This window comes from Prionailurus viverrinus, chromosome D1, assembly GCF_022837055.1.
Source record: "Prionailurus viverrinus isolate Anna chromosome D1, UM_Priviv_1.0, whole genome shotgun sequence".
NCBI classification, from domain to species: Eukaryota; Metazoa; Chordata; class Mammalia; order Carnivora; family Felidae; genus Prionailurus; species Prionailurus viverrinus.
In genome coordinates, this window is record NC_062570.1 from 113,275,667 (window position 1) to 113,296,050 (window position 20,384).

The 20,384-nt window shown below is 49.0% G+C and overlaps 1 protein-coding gene across 3 annotated transcripts in view; it reads left to right on the forward strand.

The window, feature by feature from the left end:
- The window catches only part of NAP1L4 (nucleosome assembly protein 1 like 4), a 48,187-nt gene that overhangs the window by 6,326 nt on the left and 21,477 nt on the right, over positions 1-20,384 (forward strand). The window contains exons 2-6 of one of the 3 annotated variants that reach the window (XM_047877555.1): positions 2,882-3,021; positions 13,107-13,189; positions 13,441-13,471; positions 14,297-14,355; positions 18,405-18,504. In XM_047877555.1, the coding sequence (XP_047733511.1) occupies positions 13,458-13,471; positions 14,297-14,355; positions 18,405-18,504 (173 nt within the window). In that variant the 5' untranslated portion in view covers positions 2,882-3,021; positions 13,107-13,189; positions 13,441-13,457. The remainder of the gene's footprint in view (positions 1-2,881; positions 3,022-13,106; positions 13,190-13,440; positions 13,472-14,296; positions 14,356-18,404; positions 18,505-20,384) is intronic. The other 2 variants (XM_047877553.1, XM_047877554.1) reach the window with 2 other exon arrangements.

Here is a 20,384-nt window from a genome sequence, read left to right on the forward strand (position 1 = left end):
TTGGTTGTTTACTTCAGGCATGTTTTCAGTTTACCTGCTTGCATATTGAATCCAACACCGTTACCTTCTGATGGTGAGGAATGTAATGACAGACTGGATTAAAAAAATCAGGGCAACATAAATGAGGTCCAGACTATGCCAGGGCTTAGGGGGTGGAGACCTAGGGATTTGTTGCGGGGGGTATCCTGACTCCTTCTTGGAGAGACGGTTCCTTTGTCCTTTCTGACGGAGTCTCAAGCCAGAACATGATCTGGTACTCTGGAGGACCTGGACTTGGACCTTGGGGCTGATTGGACTCCATCTTAGGTTGACAGGGTAGGATCACCATCCCTCAACGCTTATGTGAACTGTGAGATTAATAAGAATTATAGGCTAGAATGAAATTCTGAAGTCTGACAGAAGCATTTGGTCCATTTGCCTTAATTTTCGTCATTCAGTTATTTCATGGGAAGACACTGAGGATCTTTGACTTGGTTTAAGATCGATTACGTATAGAAATTTTGGTTATGTGAAGGGTGACCGTATTCCCCAGTTTACTCCTTTGTCTCTCAAAAGTGACCCCCTTTGAAGTTATATGATTACTCTAGCTATAGACTGAGTGTTTTAAAATTAGGAATTTGGGGCGCCTGGGTGGCTCAGCCAGTTAAGTGTCCAACTCTTGATATCAGCCCAAGTCATGATGTCTGTTCTTGGGACTGAGCCTCGTGTTGGTCTCTGCACTAACACCGCGGAGCCTGATTGGAATTCTCTCTCTCCCTGTCTCTCTGCTCCACCCTCTCTCTCAAAATAGGTGATTAAAAATAAACATTAAAAAAAAAAAGCCCACTTTCCTTCATACTATGAGTTCTCATTCTAATGAGAAATAAAGAATAATTGAGAGGGGGCCGAACAATACATCCCTGTTAAAATTTTTTTTAAAAAAAATAGGAATTTAGTTATAGTGGATAATTTGCCACAAAAACTAAGAATTTTTTCCCCGTGAAAACAATTTTTTTGTTTGGGGTAAAAATCCGTTAATAGGGTTGTGAGGTATCTTACATACATAAAAGCAAAGCATTATTTGTATAGTCATAGAAATTTGCATGCCAATCCAAATTTAGAATCTTAGACTCAGTTAAAGTTTTTAGCCCTAGATCTGAACTGCTGTATTTTTTTGAAATTTTAGAATATTCTTTTGCCTGGGGACCCATTTGTATTTTAATATGATTGCCTTATAGACTTAGGAGAACCTTCAAATGAGGTTGAAGGTTCTCCAAATGAGGCTCGAGACCGTGATTTTGATGTTAAGCTAAGCGTACCAACATTTAAAACAAATGAATATTTCTCAAACCTGCAAATTTGGTAGTCCTTGTGACTTTGTATTTTTTTTTTAATAAGCATTTTTGTTTTAAGTTTATTTATTTTTGAGGGAGAGAGACAGAGCACATGCAGGGGAAGGGACAGAGAGTGGGATACACGGAATCCGAAGCAGGCTCCAGGCTGTCAGTATAGAACCCAGTGTGGAGCTTGAACCCACGAACTGTGAGATCATGACCTGATCCGAAGTCGGACACTTAACCGACTGAGCCACGCAGGCATCCCATGACTTTGTATTTTAACTAGTTGGGATTGCTAAACAAAAGTAAATCATTTATGGCAATGAAGACTGACAAGTGGAACTCTAGTTCGTTTATGTCACCAACTCTAGATTATTTTTTCTTATGTGAAGGGGAAAATGTTGAGAATAACTTGATTTGTTGGTTTCCAGTCAAGCAATAGAGTGATCTGTAAGCACGTTGCAGTCGTAAACGCCGAGGGAGACCTTAATGGGTCACACACTGAGTGTTGCACATGCACATAATTTTGTCCTCTCGACAGCCTCTCAGTCAGCACTGTCTAGGCTGTGGGTGTCGAAACCGAACTTACACAGCTAGGAGACAGTAGAGATTAGGGTTCAGAACCAGGTTATTGTGTGTCTTCGTTCTAGATGTTGAGTTCTGGCTTTATTGTTGTTTAGTTCTCAAAATAGTTTCTTTCCTATTGTTTAAACTCATCTTTTTGTTATTCTGTCCTTGATTTAGCCGTGTGTGTGTGTGTGTGCGCGCGCGTGCGCGTGCATGCACAAGTGTTGTGTCGGGTTTAACATAACTGCTTTGTCATCGTGTCACCAAAAATAGTATTAAATAGCACATGGCCTCACATAATTGAAAATAAAGTGGATCATTGTATCCCAGGAATCCGTTAATTTGGAGTGGCGTATGAAGCTCTTTGGCCTGTGTTCTCAAGAAGGCATATAATCACTCCACAGTTACGTCTCGTGCTGGACGCTGTTTAGGGCCCTGGGGCCACATAGTGAGCATCATCGAGGAGTGTTTTTATTTTCCCATTTCTGGACTGCGTGTTTCTCGGGAATGCTGCTGCACCGCCGATTCTGACTGACTCTGAGCTAGCTGTTGATTGGCCACTCTTCCAGCAGGAGCAACAGTGATCTTGAGCTGCGCAGGTGGAAATGGCAGCAGGAAGTGAAGTGGTCAGTGGTGGTAGGGAAAGTTCACCAGGGTCTCAGTTTCAAACGTGCAAAGATTTTAATCTAAGAACCAAAGGAAATGAAATGGAGAATCTCACATACATGGTCTCAGAAAAATCAGACTTAAAGACAGACTGATTTCCCATAAACTCTTGATTTACAGAAGATCAAAACTCATTCAACAACTAATGAGTGTCTGCCAAGAATCTCTCAAATGTCCCCTTTTGTACTCTGCCCACGAAAGCAGCCTGCCCTAAACCTTTAGTGGACCCCTCTGTAGCTCGCTGCGGTCTGCGTGTCCCAAATTGCAGCTCCTTTGCTATTCCCAAATACACTCAGTGTCTGGTGTCTTGAGCTTGTCCTCCTCTTTTTTAGGTTCACCTTGCATGGTGTCAGAAGTGGGATCTGAAGGTGCCAGCTGCGGGGGCACTGTGACTCCTGGGATCGAGCGAGGTACTCACATTTGAGCCTTTTGTGCTCTTTGCTTCTACGGAGTCACCATAACTTTCCGTTTGGTGAGTCTTCCCCAATATCAGGCTCCCTTGTTTTGGTTGAACTCTCAGACTTTGTTCAGGATTTGTCGTACTCTTGTTCTTAATCTGATCATGGGATCCCAGTCATCTAAATGGTCTAAGAGTGGCCCCCTTTCAGGAACCCTGGCCAGTTTTTCATTAAAAGATGATGGTCCTTCCTCATACCCGGTGTTGACAATATGGACCAGTCTTGCTAAGAAAGGTAACTTGGAGCCCTGACGGCCATTCTGGGAAACCTTTCATCTCTTCAGACTTGTTTTTCTCCCAACCGAGTTAGAAAATTAAAACCGTTCAAGTGGGATAGTTATTTTCGTTGGTATCTGAAGGTTTCTAAACGTGTTCAGAATTCTAAAATTGCACCTTTACAAAATATTGTTTCCAAAGTGACTGAAGCAAATAAACAACTAAAGGTGGATAAAAATAAAGTGTTAGAGGCTTCTTTCTTGGTGCTGGCCAAGGTTCCCTCCTACACCCCCTCCCCCCCACTGCCCCACCTCCTTACACATCCCTCTTTGCCTCATCACCCTGCCCCTCTATCTGAACTTTCTTTCCTGTCACTGAAACCTCACCATCCTAACCCATTAAAACCTTTCCTTTCAAAACTGACTTTGTGAGGATGCTGTTAAACCACCCCAAATTTCCTGTACCCCATGGATAAAAAGCTGAGCTTAGGGCTATAATTAAGGTCTTTCCCAAGGTAACTGAGGATCTTTGTAGATTTGTGGAATTCACCAATCTGGGCTGTGGTCTCTGTCCGTTAGTTGACATGCCTCTTGGAGAAGGTCAAGCCCAGCGCTGGATGAATGCTGCTAGTTGGAAACCCCCTGAACAGTCTCTAGAGTTTAAACTAGACCAGCTGCCAGCCCTTTCACATGACCAAGCTTGTGGTGTATGACCACGAGGCTACACGAAGTCATCTGTGGGGCTAGCCCGTGGACTAGACTCAGATTCAGGCATGCACCCAGAAGCCAGCTGAATCCGTCCATGACTGTTACGTGACTGTCCGTGACTCCAAGTTGTTTTCAAGAAAATTCCAAGCTTCCCATAGATGTGGAGTCCACCCAGATGAGCTCTGAGTCCATGTTTGTAAATGGGACTAAGGAAGGACTTAACACTGTTGATCAAAACAGCCGGTATGGGGCAGGCATGGAGGCTCCACAGCGGGTGTGACCTGCAGGGTCACGTTAGCATTGCAGACAGTCTGCCCACTGGAAAAAGGGTTGCTCTAAATTCAAATCCAAACAGTTGCAGCCCCCCGAAGAGCAATGGCCAGAGCCACCCCAGTGATGGGACTCTGAGGACACGTGGGGATTATTCCCCAGCCTTGTGGGAGGGAGACTAAATAGGATGGGAAGACTGCTTTCCAGATTGGGGACCAATTTTCTCACTGTATCAATTAACACAGGAACCACCCTGTCAGTGCTCAACCCCAAATTAAAGTGTCCCTTCTTTAGATGATACATATGTTCCGACCGCGGGGCTCTCAGATGAAGTACCATACGTTCCTGTTTCTTAGCCCGTATCCTTTCGTCTGGGACCTTTGCAAGACAACCAACCACTTCTTCTCAGTGATTTAGCTCCCGTACATTGATCTAGGATGAGCTTTCCCGGAGATACACATTGCCTTTTTTGTTCCTTTCCCAAAGCGGAAATACGCCGTGAGGTCAAATCCAGTACTCGGGAAACTCTCAGCGTTCTTTATTGCAGTCTACAAACCAAAGACGACCAAACTTTGGTCTACATCCCCTGGTACCCCCACTCTTCGGGCAAAGCCCTCAACACACAGAGGCAGAATTCATAATGCTCCTCCCTTTAATAATCCAGATTGACCTCTCAAAACTTCTTCCAAGAATAAATCAACATCCTATAAATAATAAGAGGCCTGGAGCACCTGGGGTAGCTCAGTCGGTTAAGCATCTGACTTCGGCTCAGGGCATGATCTTGCAGTTCGTGGGTTTGAGGCCTGCGTCGGGCTCTGTGCTGACAGTTCAGAGCCTGGATCCTACTTCGAATTCTGTATCTCCCTCTCTCTCTGCCCCTCCCCTGCTCGTGCATTCTCTCTCTCAAAAATAAACATTAAAAAAAATAAGAGGCCTTATCAGGGTATAAGGCTTATCATAGATTATAAGAATTCGTTATCCTTTGTACTAGTGCTTGTAATATCCCTATTTTACCCATAAAAAACCCCTCTGGCCAAGGATGGAGATTGGCCCGGCATGTTAAGGCAGTAAACACTAATCCCTTCACCCTGTTGTCTCTGGTCCGTACACTGTTGGTTGCCATTGGATTCCAGACTTCTTTTTTCTTGTTTAAGGTTTATTATTTTTGAGAAAGAGAGAGTGAGGGTGGGGTGGAGACAGAGGGAGAGACAAAGGATTTGAAGCTGACGGTAGAGAGCCCAATGTGGGGCTCAAACTCATGAACCCTGAGGTCGTGACCTGAGCTGAAGTCACACACTTAACCAACTGAGCCACCCAGGCGCGCCTGGATTCCAGACTTCTTAATGGCCCCTTTATGCCACACTCGAGAACACCAAACCTGATCCCGTTGTTTGGGATGACCAAAGTGACTTCTTTAGGCTTTTGAAGGAAGCTGGTAAGTCCACCTACACTTGGACACCCAAATTACCAGCTGCCCTTTTTCCTTTTTGTATATGAGAAGGAAGGGGATACCCTTAGACTACTTACCAAAAATGCGGAGTTGTCCCAGACTCCTAGGCTCCTGTAACCAACAGTTCGATCCACTGCCTGAGGACGTCCCCACGGCCTCAGAGCTCTGCTGCCACCATTCATGCTAAAGGCTACTGCAGAGGGAGTCGGCGTCTTCCTCCACTCTTTATGCTTCAGGGCTGTTGAGGCTCCCTTGGGTTCATACCACGCTCAGTGCCTTGCAGCGAGCTCTTCCCTCCTGTGAGACCCTCTTACTAACCGCCCCTCGTGTCACTCTTGCTTACTGGAACCATCTCAACCCTGCTTTCCCTTCTCCCTCCTCCCCTGATGAAATTCCCCATGACTCTCTGACTTGGACGGATCAGCTGGTGACCCCTTGTGAGGTGTTCCAGGAAGCCCCTTTGACAAACATTGATCTTTCCCGGCTAACTGATGGCTCTTACCTAAGCTGTGAACATGCTGTATCCTGTGCTGGGTGTGTGATGGCGCTTCTGTGTGGGGCACGTGATAACAATTTTGAGGTTGGTAAGTCTGCATCTCTGCCTTTGGCTTCTGGAGCTAAACAGGCTGAATCACATGCCTTCGCTTGAGCATGCATTATAGCCGAAAGCAAGACAGCAAACATGGATACTGACATCCAACATGCCTTTGGGGTGGCCCATGACCTTGGAACGGTAGGGAAACAACAGGGCTTCCTCACTTCCAGTGGAGGTAAAGAATGGCTCTTATTCCGGTGAAGAAATGGGCAAAAGACACGAACAGACACTTCTCCAAAGAAGACCTCCAGATGGCCAACCGATACATGAAAAAATGCTCCATGTCACTCATCATCAGGGAAACACAGATCAAAACCATGACAGGATACCACCTCACACCTGTCAGAATGGCTAACACCAACTACTCAGGCAACAACAGATGTTGGCGAGGATGCGGAGAAAGAGGATCTCGTTTGCATTGTTGGTGGGAACGCAAACTGGTGCAGCCACTCTGGAAAACAGTGTGGAGGTTCCTCAAAAAACTAGAAATAGAACTACCCTACGACCCAGCAATTGCACTACTAGGCATTTATCCACGGGATACAGGTGTGCTCTTTCTAAGGGGCACATGCACCCCAGTGTTTATAGCCACGCTACTGACAACAGCCAAAGGATGGAAAGAGCCCAAATGTCCATCGACGGATGAATGGATAAAGAAGATGTGGTGTATATATATATATATATACAATGGAGTATTATTACTCGGCAATCAGAAAGAATGAAATCCTGCCATGGGCGACAATGTGGATGGAACTAAAGGGTGTTACGGTAAGTGAAATTAGTCAGAGAATGACAGGTGTCCTGTGACTTCACTCATATGTGGAATTTAAGGTACAAAACAGATGACCGTAGGGGAAAGGAAACAAAAATAACATTAAAAGGGGACAGAACAGGCCCCGTCTTAAAGTATAGCAGTTCTTAACCACCGCTCAGTATGCCTACCTTGCATATCGTAGGAGATAGCAGGGGAGTCTGCTGATAATCTCAGTCTTGCTTAAAAGAGCTACTGTCCCAGCCACTGTTTTCCTGGCCCTTTCAGGAGTTGGAGAGGGCTTCAGGGAGGAGAAGGAAGGCCCCAGTGCCCAGTGGGATATTGTCTGGGGACACTGAGCACATGGAGAAAGCAAGAGAGCCACAGTGGCTGCTCCTGTCCCCAGCTATCCCCACCTTTGCCCCTACTTCTCCCACCCCCTCAAAGCTTCCCAGGAATTAAAAAAAAAAAAAAAAAGATTAAAAAAAATAAAAAGGGACAAAACAAAAGAGACTCTTCGTATAGAGAACAAACTGAGGGTTGCTGGAGGGGTTGCGGTTGGGGGGATGGGCCAAATGGGCAAGGGGCGTTAAGGACGATACTTGCTGGGATGAGCACTGAGTGTTATACGTAGGGGATGAATCGCTGGACTCTCCTCCTGAAATCATCATTGCACTAGACGCTAACTAACTGGGATGTAAAATCACAAACAAGAATGGCTCTTCTGTCCAAAATCTGTTGGCCGCCGTAATGCCACCAGCGGCTCTGGCTGTTGCTACGTGTCGCAAGTCTGATCCCCTGGAAGCCAGAGGAATCTGCCTCACCGATACCCCTGTGAGAAATGCCACCCTCATGAGCTCCGCTGACCAAACCTCTGTCGTGGCACAGAAGACGACCCCCCAGCAGGGACCTCAGGTATGAGGCAGGGAGTACAACAGCCGGCCTCCGAAAGGGAGAAAAGCAGGGTTGGAAATCTAAAGGCTGCTGGTACCACAAAGAAAAGGGACTCTGGTTTGGACCCGGTAATAAGCTGATCCTGCCAGAAAGTCTGAAGTGTTCCTTTTTGCCCCCTGTGCCTGAGTTAAGCCACTGGTTCCCTGAGAAATGGTAACTTCTGTGGATCAGTATTGGTAGGAAACAGCAGCAGGGCCATAAAAAGTGCTGTCTTGCTTCCACCTGACCCTGAGTATAGCCCAGGGAAGCCTGTTTGCACCGCCCCGGGAAGTTGTAGTTTTCCCGCTGGACCATTCGAGCCCTGGGAGGTGAATTTCACACGTTCGCCCCACCTCACGGACACAGACATTTTCTAATGATAGTTCCCGTCTCTTCACGTTGGATTGAAGCATTTCCACGTGGAAAAACGACTGCCTCTTCTGTGGCTAAAGTGGCTCAAGTCCTTTTGCCAAACATTATTCCCGCTTGGGGAGCACCGTGGTGGCCCGGGGACCCACTTCGCTTGGCAAGTACTTGGACAAGTCTGTGCCATCTGGCCAATTCTACATCATTTTCGCTGTGTTTATCCTCAGACTTCGGGACTGGTCCAACGTATGGAAGAATAACGATCCAGGTTGCTAACTTAGTTGAAGCCTCCAAATACCTTGGCCCAAAGTACTGCTCCTGGGTCTTCTAAATCTCAGATCTGCTCCGTCCAGTATTCATAAACTCTCACCTTTTGAAATAATCGCAGGACAGACCATGTATTTAGCTGCTGCTGCTTTTGACCCACAGCTAAAGAAAGGGCACGTATGTTAGTTTTGTAAGGGTCTAATTAAATCCACCGAGAATCGTCGTGTTTGTGGTAGGACGATCTTTCCACAGCAGGCTCCCTAGAGACAAAAGACGTCACACTGTACAGCCAGGCGAATTCATCTGCTAGAAACAGCGTCTCCGTGAAGACTCACTCCAGCCTCATTGGAAAGGCGCGTACCAGGGGGTACTGACGAACCCCTGTGCCACCAGGTTCCAGGAGACAGACTCCCGGGGTCACACGTGCCGTCTAAAAGAGCGTGAGTGGACCTGCACCCCATCTGGTGACTTAAGGCTGAAAATTTTCGAGGACTGAAGCACATGACACTGGAAGAAGACCACCTACCCCAGACGCTCGGGCCCGGCCTGTGGAGCCTCCCCTTTGACGGTATTCGGTATCATTCAGCGACCGGATCCTGCTTCAAGTTGTAGTTGTCCTTTCGCCGGCCTACTCGCCGCCCCCTCCTTTGCCTGTAACACGTTCCTTGTTTCTCACCTTACAAAAACTCTTTGATCCCACCAACCCTCTGATGGTTGGATTTGCACCGGAGTTAACACTGGTGATAAGCCTGAATGGGTGGTCTGGCCATTTTCCTTAGAAGGATGGCAAGAGCTTTCTAGCAGAGATACGGGGTTTTCTTCTGGTACTTTCGGGGCTGTACGTATTCTCCCTTCTGGCAAATTGGCACCAGCCGTTACGGCATTCCGTTCGGTGCTCCTCACCCGTAAAGGGATACCCTTCACTCAAGTCCGTGCATTTACCCAAGGTCTTTTCTCTATTTCGCAAACAGTAACGGGACTGGCAAAACTTGAGGCCGCCTCCCAGTAGACTTGTAACTCTACAGTGGTGCGTGACCCAGAAGACTGGGAGTACATTCCCCACTGGAATCTAGAAGACTCCAAGGTCTTCTCTATCAGCGTGTCTGGTGGGGTGTCGAAAATGATAAGGGCACTGGGAATGGGAAGCTGACTGGTCTTCTGGTGGGAACTTCATTCAGCATGCCTTCTCCCTGGGAGATCCCCAGACCTCCGTCACAACCTCCCCTGCAGCCGTCATACTCACCTGGTAACCCACGTATATTGGAAGCTTAAGACATTCCTATAACCGTCTCCGCGGTGCTAACCAGTTGTCACCTGTTAGTGTGAGTGAGTATGTTTTTAATCACAAGGTCTCTCATTCTGGGGAAAAAAACTAATCTAGCAAAAGGGTCCACCTGAGGCCCTGTCTTGAGAAAACACTAGTTATGTTTTTCTATGTGGCAGAAACATCTATTCCACACTCCTCCCGGAAAGGATGCTGTGGTGTCATTGCCCGCGTTCCTGATGCCGAAGGCGGGAACACCTTTCCGCCCGCCACTCCCATATCCAATCTGGGTTCTTTCTCCTGTCTTTTTTCTCTCTCTCTCCCCTACTGTCTTGAAAGAGCACATGATAACAGGGACGGATACAGTTTCGGGTGGTTGCCCACGAATAGCCCAACAGTGGAGAGAGAGGCATTTGGATATGCCTTTGCCTGAGCCTTTCCCTCGGTGGGAGTAGCAGAGCTTACAAAGGCAACTCCGAATCTGTGGTTCTAGCTTTACTGCTCCTTTGAGTGCTTTGAACATCAACGGACCCAGACAGACAGTCGCAGAAGGTAGTCCTGAGCCGTCTCCCGTAGTAGCAGGGAGGAACCGGTGCCCTGTTTGGGGAAGAATGCTGTTTGTATGTTAACAAATGGGGGGAATAACTGAAGAACTAAAAATAATGAAATGTAGGGGCGCCTGGGTGGCTCAGTCGGTGAAGCGTCCGACTTCGGCTCAGGTCACGATCTCGCGGTCCGTGAGTTCAAGCCCCGCGTCGGGCTCTGTGCTGACAGCTCGGAGCCTGGAGTCTGCTTCGGGTCTGTGTCTCTATCTCTCCCTGGCCCTCCCCCGTTCATGCTCTGTCTCTCTCTGTCTCAAAAATAAATAAACGTTAAAAAAAAAAAAATTTTTTTTTTAAATAAAAAAAAATAATAATGAAATGTAATATCAAACTGTGAACTGGAATAAGCCAGGCCCTAGAGACCTCGGACGTTTTCAGCTTCCTAAATCACAGGCAGCGAGGGAAACCGGCTGAGGAGTTTTTCCAGCCAGTAGCCATAATTGGACTTTGGGCCCTGGGTTTAACCCTCTCGCTGAAGTTTGTGCTGCCTCGTATCAGGCAGGGGCCTTCCTCCTAGACGTGTGTACAAACTAGAGTTCTCTTCCTTCCCAAGACTTAGCCTGAAGCTCCACTGGGAGGAACGTGGCCGAGATCCCCCATTTCGTGACTTTTTTGTTCACGTGTGGCCTGATGCCCTCTGGCCGCGTCCCTCCCGTGAGGACAAACATCTGGGGACGGTCTTCCTGGGTTCTGACGGGCTCCGTCCACTCACAGCTAAGGACAGCTCTGAACAAGACCCCGTACAGACCAGTTGACCGGCGCTGCCTTCTGTGGCAGAGGCCGATCACGGGGACGCCGGCAGGATTGTATCCTTCGATGGGAGCGAAGGTGTCAGGTGGGGAGTCTCACACGTGCGCCCTCAGGAAAGCGGACCCGAGGACCGTCAGGCTGACTTCCTACAAACGCTTGATTTCCAGAACGTGGAAGTGGTCTCCCCCCAGTGAGTGTCCACCAGGAATCTCTCCCCGTCTTTAGCCATCCCGCTTGCTGCATGGCTCCTGACTCGCTTTTCCTCTGTGTCCTCTGCCCGTAAACGCGGGCGCCCTAGACCTCCGGCGGCCTCACCCCTAGCTCTCGAATTACAGTTCCTCCGCTTTTCCCCAGGAGGCTCTCTTTCTGGTTTTGGAACTTGCCTCGGCTTGTCTCCTTTCTTTTAGGTTGACCCGAGTCCGCATCGTCCCAGCCGGGGGACCTCGGTCAGGCGGTTCGCCTTCTCAGCCTCAGTGTCGTCCCCTACCCGCCGGGGGTGTTCGCTCCCCGGCAGAGTTGGTGTCGGGTGTAAACTGTAGGGAAGTGCCTGTCGCCGTGGGGCCCTCGCCACTACACGAGGTGTTGGCACCAGGTGTGTGGTTTGATGGGCAGCTACCGACTCGGGGTCAGGGCTGGCGGTGCCGCTGCTTCTGGAGAGCAGGCCCCTCCCGGCCCTCAGCACGCGTGTGGCCTCCAGGGTGCTAGCAGAGACACCGCCACACGGTGGAGCCACGCGGCGGTGGGTGCCCACGGGGAGCGAGGTTGGCAGGAGGTGCGGGCGTCCGTTCGTACTGTTCAACCCAGAAATCCTGCTGTTGGCGTGGAAATAAACAACGGGGGCCCCGGGCAGCCACACAGACGACCGCGTTCGGACAGACGTTAGCGAAGGCGTGTTGTAGGGAGAGCCGTCAGGACTCCACAGCTGGCACCTGCTAGGCGGGCGCCTCAGCTCTTAGGGTCTGGCATCAGCTGTCACTTTGCCGTCTCCCCTGTCCCGAGGTCTGCGCTCCCGGAACGGAAGCTCGGGGCCCTCCGCAGGCCGCCGTGCGCACGTAGCGAGCTGCAGGGGGGCGGGGCTGGGAATCAGGGTCGCAGTGGGCGGCTAGGAAGGGCAGGGATTCACATTTGTGTGGAGTGACTGGACTCCACAGAAGGTGGCGGGGACCAGGAAAGGTCTTTAAAAGTCACTGATGTGGGGGCTGTGAGGCGGAGGGCCGTTGTGGCCAGCCCCTGCCGCACCTGTTGCATTCTCTTCCTTCTGCTTTGCATCTATCTGCAAAATAAAATCACCTAGGAAAACGCAGTTGAGTTCAATACAAAACTCTTGCAGATCATAAATTGCGGCTATTTTTCTTCAGTACAAAGTGTTCAGTGCTGTTTTGTTTGAAACATTGTGACTGAGGGGCTCGGGCTTTGCTCTAGTGCCTGAGAATAAGACGTCGACGGGCCCGGGCCGTTGACAGGTTGCTGCCCTGGTTCGGAGGGAGGGGGAGGAGGAAGAGGCGGGGGAGAGTATGGGGAGGAGGGAGAGGGAGAGGCTCCGAAGTGTGTTTACCGTGTCTGAGATTAAGGAACGACACCACCTCTCTTTAGCTGTGCATTTAGATAGGGTTTTGAAGTTTTATTGAGTTCTTTTTGAGGCATAAACGTCCTGGAACCTAACTTTAATATTTAGAGGTAGAAATTCAACTGATTTGAAGATAACCCTTTTCATGTGTGTCTTCTGAGAGTGGGATTGGACTGAGAATGTTACATCGTGCTTTTACACAGACAGTGCCATCTTTGGCATGGGAGTAAGGGAACATACAGAACAAAGTTTAAAAATCATCCTGTGATTCGGAGCGTGCGAGACAGTGTAAACACCAGTAAATGCTTTGACTGGTTCCAGAATAATTGGCTTAGCATCAACACACGTCCTTGTTGTTAAAGCTCATTACAGAGAAAAGGCAAACGAGGATTGATCGCTCTTACCCTGAAGTCTGGTCATTGTAGCACCGAAAAGACATTTTTTGGTGAGTAAAATGTGCATACGCTGAAATTGACAGGTCCTTAGTGTATGATTTGATGAGTTTGACAAGTGTATGTGTCTAAGAAACCTAAGAAACCAACACCCCATTCACGATCTACAACATTCCCATCGGCCCAGAAAGTTCCCTCCTGGTAGACCCTCGCCCCCACAGACGGCCGCTCCGATGGGCACACTGGCGGAAAGTTCTCTGTGAATATTTGATGTTAATTGTTACAACTCTTTTTCAATTCCTAGGAGGTCAGAGCCTTCAGATGGCAGATAACAGGTAAGCCAAGACGGACTTTGTTGGGATTTCTGTTTTGGTTGATGAACACGAGCCAGGCTGCCCGTCCGTGAGCACCAGCGGCAGCTCTGGCTGATGGCTCCTTTTCCCCCCTGTATTTGAGCCCATGAAAACTTGCTTCACGCGTGGGAAGTGTCTCAAATACTGATCCTGGGACACCTTTTATGGGAAGGTGTTTTGCTCTCTAGGCCTTCGTGCCTCCCAGGTGAAGTCCTGGCCGCCTTCCTCACGTTGCACGCCCCCTGGTGTTCAAGTGAAGAGTTTTGTTATGTGGCTTGTTCTGAAGGTCTGGTGTGGTGTTTGATGTGGTTTGATTTTGGTAAGGGAGCTGTGTCCAGACGTCTCTGACACCTGTCGCACCCATTTTGGGGAAGTTCCATTGTTTGTGGAGACGTTCTGTGGCCGGCTTACAGAGCCACTGAGGGCACCGTGTCCCAGAAACCCGGTAAGGCAGCTCTCCTTTGACCCCCTTAGCGGCCGACCAAGCTGTAGCGGGATGCTGGTTGGCTCGCTGGGTTGGTTTGAGGGTGGGCCGCAGAGTTTGGGGGAAAGGAACTGGAGAAGTGTAAACTAAGACGCTTTGGCCAGGGCTGGAAATCAGAACTGCAGGGGGGTGGGGGGGGGGGGGTTAGATGGTAGGATTTTTTTTTGCGAACAGGAAAGCACCTTGTGGGTAACACCTGTGCATCCGTAGCTGTGCTCTGTCCTTGCAGAGATCCCTCTCCCTGGGTTAAGTAAGAAAGTGCCCTGTGCTGTCTGTCTCCGGAAGTTCCTTGCTAGCGATACTTACTGCACACGTGGTCTTAGTTTTTCAGATGGTGTTCCCTCAGACGCCTTGGAGGCTGCTAAAAATGCAAGTAATACAGGTCAGTGCGCCACCCTCGGAAAAGGTGACAGTTGGAGAGTTTGTGTGCACAGCAGGGCGTCCTGCACCCTCGACCCATTTACTGCGATAACACAAGCAATACAAGTCCAGGGTTACTGTGCTTCAAAGATGTGGAGGAGTTAGAGTAATTGAAGTGGAAACCGGTACTTCGTTTATTTTATTTTATTTGCTTTATTATTTTTTTAAATATTTATTTATTTTTAAGAGCAAGAGAGACAGAGCATGAGCAGGGAGGGGCAGAGGGAGAGGGAGACACAGAATCGGAAGCAGGCTCCAGGCTCTGAGCTGTCAGCACAGAGCCCGACGCAGGGCTCGAACTCATAGACTGAGATCATGACCTGAGCCAAAGTCGGACGCTTAACTGACTGAGCCACCCAGGTGCCCCTATTTTATTTTATTTTATTTTTTTATTTTATTTTATTTTATTTTATTTTATTTTTTAATTTAATTTAATTTAATTTTATTTTATTTTATTTTATTTTATTTTATTTTATTTTTTATTTTATTATTTTTTTTTTAAGTTTATTCTGAGAGAGAGAAAGAGAGTGAGCAGGGGAGGGGCAGAGAGAGAGGGAGACACAGAATCCAAAGCAGGCTCCAGGCTCTGAGCTGTCGGCACAGAGCCCGACGTGGGGCTGGAACCCACAAACCGTGAGATCATGACCTGAGCCAAAGGTGGATGTTAACTGATTGAGCCACCCAGGTGCCCCTATTTTATTTTATTTTATTTTATTTTATTTTATTTTATTTTATTTTATTATTTTTATTTTATTTTAATTTAATTTAATTTAATTTATTATTTTTTAAAGTTTATTTATTCTGAGAGAGAGAGAAAGAGAAAGAGAGTGAGCAGGGGAGGGGCAGAGAGAGAGGGAGACAGAAGCTTAAGCAGTCTCTGAGCTGTCAGTGCAGAGTCCGATGTGGGGCTGGAACTCACAGACTGTGAGATCACGACCGGAGCGGAAATCGGGAGTCGGATGCTTAACTGACTGAGCCAGCAGGCGCCCTGAAAATCGGGACTTCATTTCAAACTTACAGTCAGAACTTCAGGCTTTCCAGAAGTGCGGTGACCTGCACAGTGCATCTCTGTGCCTCAGCCGGGGACTGGTCTTCCCATCTGTGTCCTCTCTTCTTTTCCCTGGTTATTCTGGAGCAAACCCCAGACTCCATCATGTCATTCGGTCTGTAAATTCACAGATGGGATTTCTCCTCCATTTTAGAATTTCTGTATCTGTACTTTTTCCCCTTGAACTGTTTGAAAGCAAGTTGTGGACCACCTGACTCTTTTCTCCTAAAACCGATCCACGTAAATTTCCTACAAAGCAGGATGCACAGCCATCACCGCAGTGCCATTGCCACAATGGAGAAATGCGGGGTTGACGGGGCACCACCAGCCGATAGCACAGTCGCGTTCCTGTTTCCCTGGGCTTCTCAGCAGCTCTGTTCCAGCTGCCGCCCGCACCCAAGTCCGAGACTGGCCAGGGGTCACGTCTCCAATTTAGTTCCGTCCCCTTCGTGGCAGAGCCGCCCTCCACGCGATGACACATCAGTGGGCTGCGTGCCCCGGCTGTTGCGTAGAACGTCCACACTCTGGGTGGGTCAGGCGGTTTCCTCCCCGTCACACTCAGACTGCCACACCGGGGACATGGTGTGGGAGGGGCACTGGGGCTGCGCCCGGGGTCAGTGCTGAGATTGAGGACTTGGTTACGTCAGCGCCTGGCAGCTTTCCCCGTTGGGAGGGTCCGGTCAGTGAGTGGCCTGTCGCTTATCCTGCGGGTACCCTATTTTCCGTGAGTTGTGGTCGTGATCCTTTAATCAGGATTGACGTCGGTGGCTGCAGCAAGGCGTTTCTCTAAGACGGTCCTGCTGTGTATTACATCTGTCAAAGACAGTCGGGGGGCGCCTGGTGGCTCAGGCGGTTAAACGACTGCCTTGATCTCAGCTCAGGTCGTGGTCTCGCAGTTTGTGAGATCAAGCCCCACGCCGGGCTCTGCACTGATAGCAGGAGCCTGCTTGGGATTCTCTCTCTCCCTCTGTCTCTGCTCCTCCCTGGCTCGTTCGCTCTCTCTCTTTGGAAATAAACATTAGGAAGAAAAAAGACCGGCTTTCCTTCCCTACTCTCCCAACCCCCATTTTAGTGTTACTGTAGGCTCCTCGGTTTCCGTTCCAGTGTTCTATCAGTTGCCATCATTCTTTCTGGTATGTACGTTGTCCCGCATTGCCAGTGGAGCTCCTTTCAAGCTGGCTTCTGTTGCCTTCTGTTGCGTCCCCGTCGGTTTGTGTGCTAGGTGATGTCCCGTGTTTCCTTGTACTTCCCTTGCTCCAGACCTGGAATCTACCATTTGTCCCGGGGGCCCTGTTTTAGCAGGGAGAGACATTTCAAAACCAGAACACGGGCACCAGAGAGGCCTGGTCACTTAATCACCTGACTTTGGCTCGGGTCATGACCTCACGGTTCGTGAGTTTGGGCCCCGCATCGGGCTCTGTGCCGACAGCTCGGAGCCTGGAGCCTGCTTCGGATTCCCCCTCTCTTCTCTCTCTCTCTCTCTCTCTCTCTCTCTCTCTCTCTCTCTCTCTCTCTGCCCCTCCCTTCCTTGTGCTTTTTCTCTCAAAAATAAATAAATATGAACATAAAAAAAAAAAAACAGAACGTAGATGCTGTCATTGTTTCTAGGCCTTTCAGTGGCCAGAGCTAGAGGACACGTGTGTTTGTGTACATGCAGGTAGCATTTATGCATTGTACACGTATACAGTGTTACATTACACAGTTACATAGATTAAATACACATACACACTGTTTCATGGTGGCAGTTCTTTGTAATTAAAATGTTGAAAGCCAGTTGCCTACTTAGTGTCCTTTGCTCGCCCACATCACTTGCTTACAAAAAGAGGGGCACCTGGCTGGCTCAGTGGGTGGAGCTTGGGATGCTTGACCTCGGGGTTGTGAGATCGAGCCCCGTGTTAGGTGTAGAGGTCACTTAAAAATCTTTAAAAAAAGAGTGAGGGAGCAGAGAGAGCTCCCAGGTATGGACTACCTTTGGAGTCAGGTGAGTGTGCTGCGTAGGTTCCTGTAGAGTGTCAGTAAGAGGGCATTGGCTCAGCAGATGCTGAGAGTCTGCACCGGGGGCTAGATGATGTGCCCACTCTGTGGTTACAGTTGAGCCAGAGACACTTCCTTCCTCCTCAGTGTCTTGCTTCTTTGTTGGGAAATAGTACAAATGTTGTGTGAGCTGTAAGGGCAGTGTGGTGGACGAGGCCAGTGAGTTTTAGGAGGACGGGCAGGGATTGCTGTGTGCTGGGGGTGGGTCTGGGCAGGGCAGCGTAGGTGAGGTTGGGGACCCACAACGCTTGGACGTCTGGACGCTCCAGGAGCCGGCCGGGGCTGTGAGCCAGACCGCAGGTGCACGATGGTTTTCTCTGAGGGACAGTTGCCTCATCCTTGTCCTTGGCCTCTGGGTCCCCTCAGGATGGCGGGGCGGCAGGAGATAGGTCCCTACGTTGGGAAATGACTCTGTCCTCTTTTGGGAGATCTGGGGCTTAGACAGCTAAAGTGAGTACCAGAAATCTCCAGGTACCTTTCAGTGGATTTCTAACCACTCAGGTAGTTAACAGAGGCTATCCAACGCCTTTAAAATACATAATAAGTATTTTCAAAACATGTACTTCAGCTACTTGCTACATTTAGAAATTAAATAAACGTGGGGGCGCCTGGGTGGCTCAGTCGGTTGGGCGTCCGACTTCGGCTCGGGTTGTGATCTCGCGGTTTGTGGGTTTGAGCCCCGCGTCGGGCTCTGTGCCGACAGCTCGGAGCCTGGAGCCCGCTTCGGATTCTGTGTCTCCCCCTGTCTCTGCCCCTCCCCTGCTCATGCTCTGTGTCTCCCTGTCTCTCAATAAGTAAAAATCTATTAAAAAAAAATTAGAAATTAAATAAACAAAGCTAAGTAGGTGTGTGCTGATGAGTTTTAACTCTTGGCTCTTCTGTGGTGGGCATATTTTCAATTTTTTGGCCTTGTTTTTACCTCTTAATAGAAAAGCTCACCGATCAGGCGATGCAGAATCCCCAGGTTTTGGCGGCTTTACAGGAACGGCTTGACAGTGTCTCCCACACGCCTTCCAGTTACATTGAGACGTGAGTATGCTGTGCGTGGGCCCCTGGTGCAACTTTAAGAAAGGGAAAAAGACCGATTTCCTGGTTCCTTAGACTGGGAGTAAATGTCTTTCCCATTGAGCAGACTTTGGGGGCTGGGAGCCGGGCTCCGGGTTCCAGAGAGGAGCGCCTGGGCTCAGCGTGTGCTGGAAACGCAGGCCTGTAGGGGGTGGTGCGGCTCGGGGGCAGGGGGGCCAGGCTCAGGGCGGGGCGCGGTCTCTCCCCGCTGCCCGGGAGAAGGAGACTCGAGGGCGCTGACGGTCTCTCACTTTCTGGCTAGACTGCGGGCGAGTGGGCTGGCGCTCACGGGGAGGAAATGCCGGGGGAGGAACAGGGTTTCGTGGAATCACGGACGGTGCCTGCGGGGGAGACTCTGGAGTTAATGCAACCGGTCGGAGGGCAAGTGGATGCGGGCTGTCAGGGCCCAGTTTGCTTAGAGTCTTTTGCTATTTTTACTCCGTTAGGAGGATGTGGAAAGCTAAAAATAATTGCAATTGTGTGATTAACGCAGAAAAGAGGGTTCGCCTGCGGGGCTCAGTCGGTTGAGCGTCTGACTTCGGCTCAGGTCGTGATCTCGCGGTTTGTGGGTTTGAGCCCCGCGTCGGGCTCTGTGCCGACAGCTCGCAGCCTGGAGCCTGCTTCCGCTTCTGCCTCTGTCTCTCTGCCCCTCCCCTGCTCGTTCTCGGTCTCTCTCCCAAATACAAAATTAAAAACAAAATTTTAAAGATGTTTTTATATAAAAACATTGTGCATTTTTTAAAATGCACAAAAGAAATACAGGTGTTTATGTACGTGCTGTTTCGTTACGTCCTCACTGTGCCTCCTCTTTGCTGTCCTGCCAGCAGAAGGTCCTAGAAGGGGGACTGGATTTACGAGTCTTGCTAAAGGACCTTTACCTTGAGGTGGCCGGGGTCCCCTGTGATTTAAGGCTGTTCCGGTACTTTCTAAACAGTGCTGTGCATAGGAGCAGCTGGGACTGTTGCTGAAGGAAGGTTAGTTCCTTCTGTGCCTTCCTGGAGGAAGGCTGTGGTGTCCAGGCTACTGCTGGCCCCGCCTTGAGGGCCCAGCCCAGGTGGACGCTGTCCAGGGGGCCGTGTGGGTCTGGGATGAGGCCCAGAGACCTGCTCTTTGTTCCAGATGGGGACCGAGAGCTTCAGGTTAAACTTCGTTCTGATGGGTTAAAAGGGTTTTGTTGGGTTTTTTTTTTTAATCTGTTTATAAAAGTAACGCATACAAACAAATATTTTTAGAGTATAGAAAAGTGTCAGGAGGCAAAGAAGCTCAAAGTTACCTGACTCTGGAAGGGAACAGGCCCCATTTGTCCGTGTCATGTCTGGTGTCTCCCTCGGTGTGTGAGTGTGAACGCCTCTCTTGGTGCTGAATATTGTGTGAAAATGTGATTGTGGACACGCTGTGTTTTAGCCCTGCTCAGCTTGTCCTTATTTTCACTATTTTTAACTTTGACCAATAATGTCTCAGTGGACATATCAGCGCATAAATATTTGGTTATTTCCTTAGGGTAAATCTTTGCAAGTAGAGTTGTTGGATCCAAGGAACATTCCGTAACATTCAGGTTCTGGTTTGCCTCTCAGGCTTCGCAAACCCGGGAGTCGTTTTGTTTTTGTTTTTGTTTTTGTTTTTGTTTTTGTTTTTGTTTTTGTTTTTGTTTTTGTTTTTGTTGGCTAATTAGGTAAGGAAAAGGCAGCGGTTCTTGTAAATCAACGTTCTTCCAGATATTTTGTGGGATTGAACCTTTCTTCCACGTTTGATTATTTGTATTTTTTCTTTGTTGATTAGTTGTCCGCTTCTGCCCACGCCCCCACCTTTCTTTTCCGTGGGGATGTTTGTCCTTTTAACGGTGC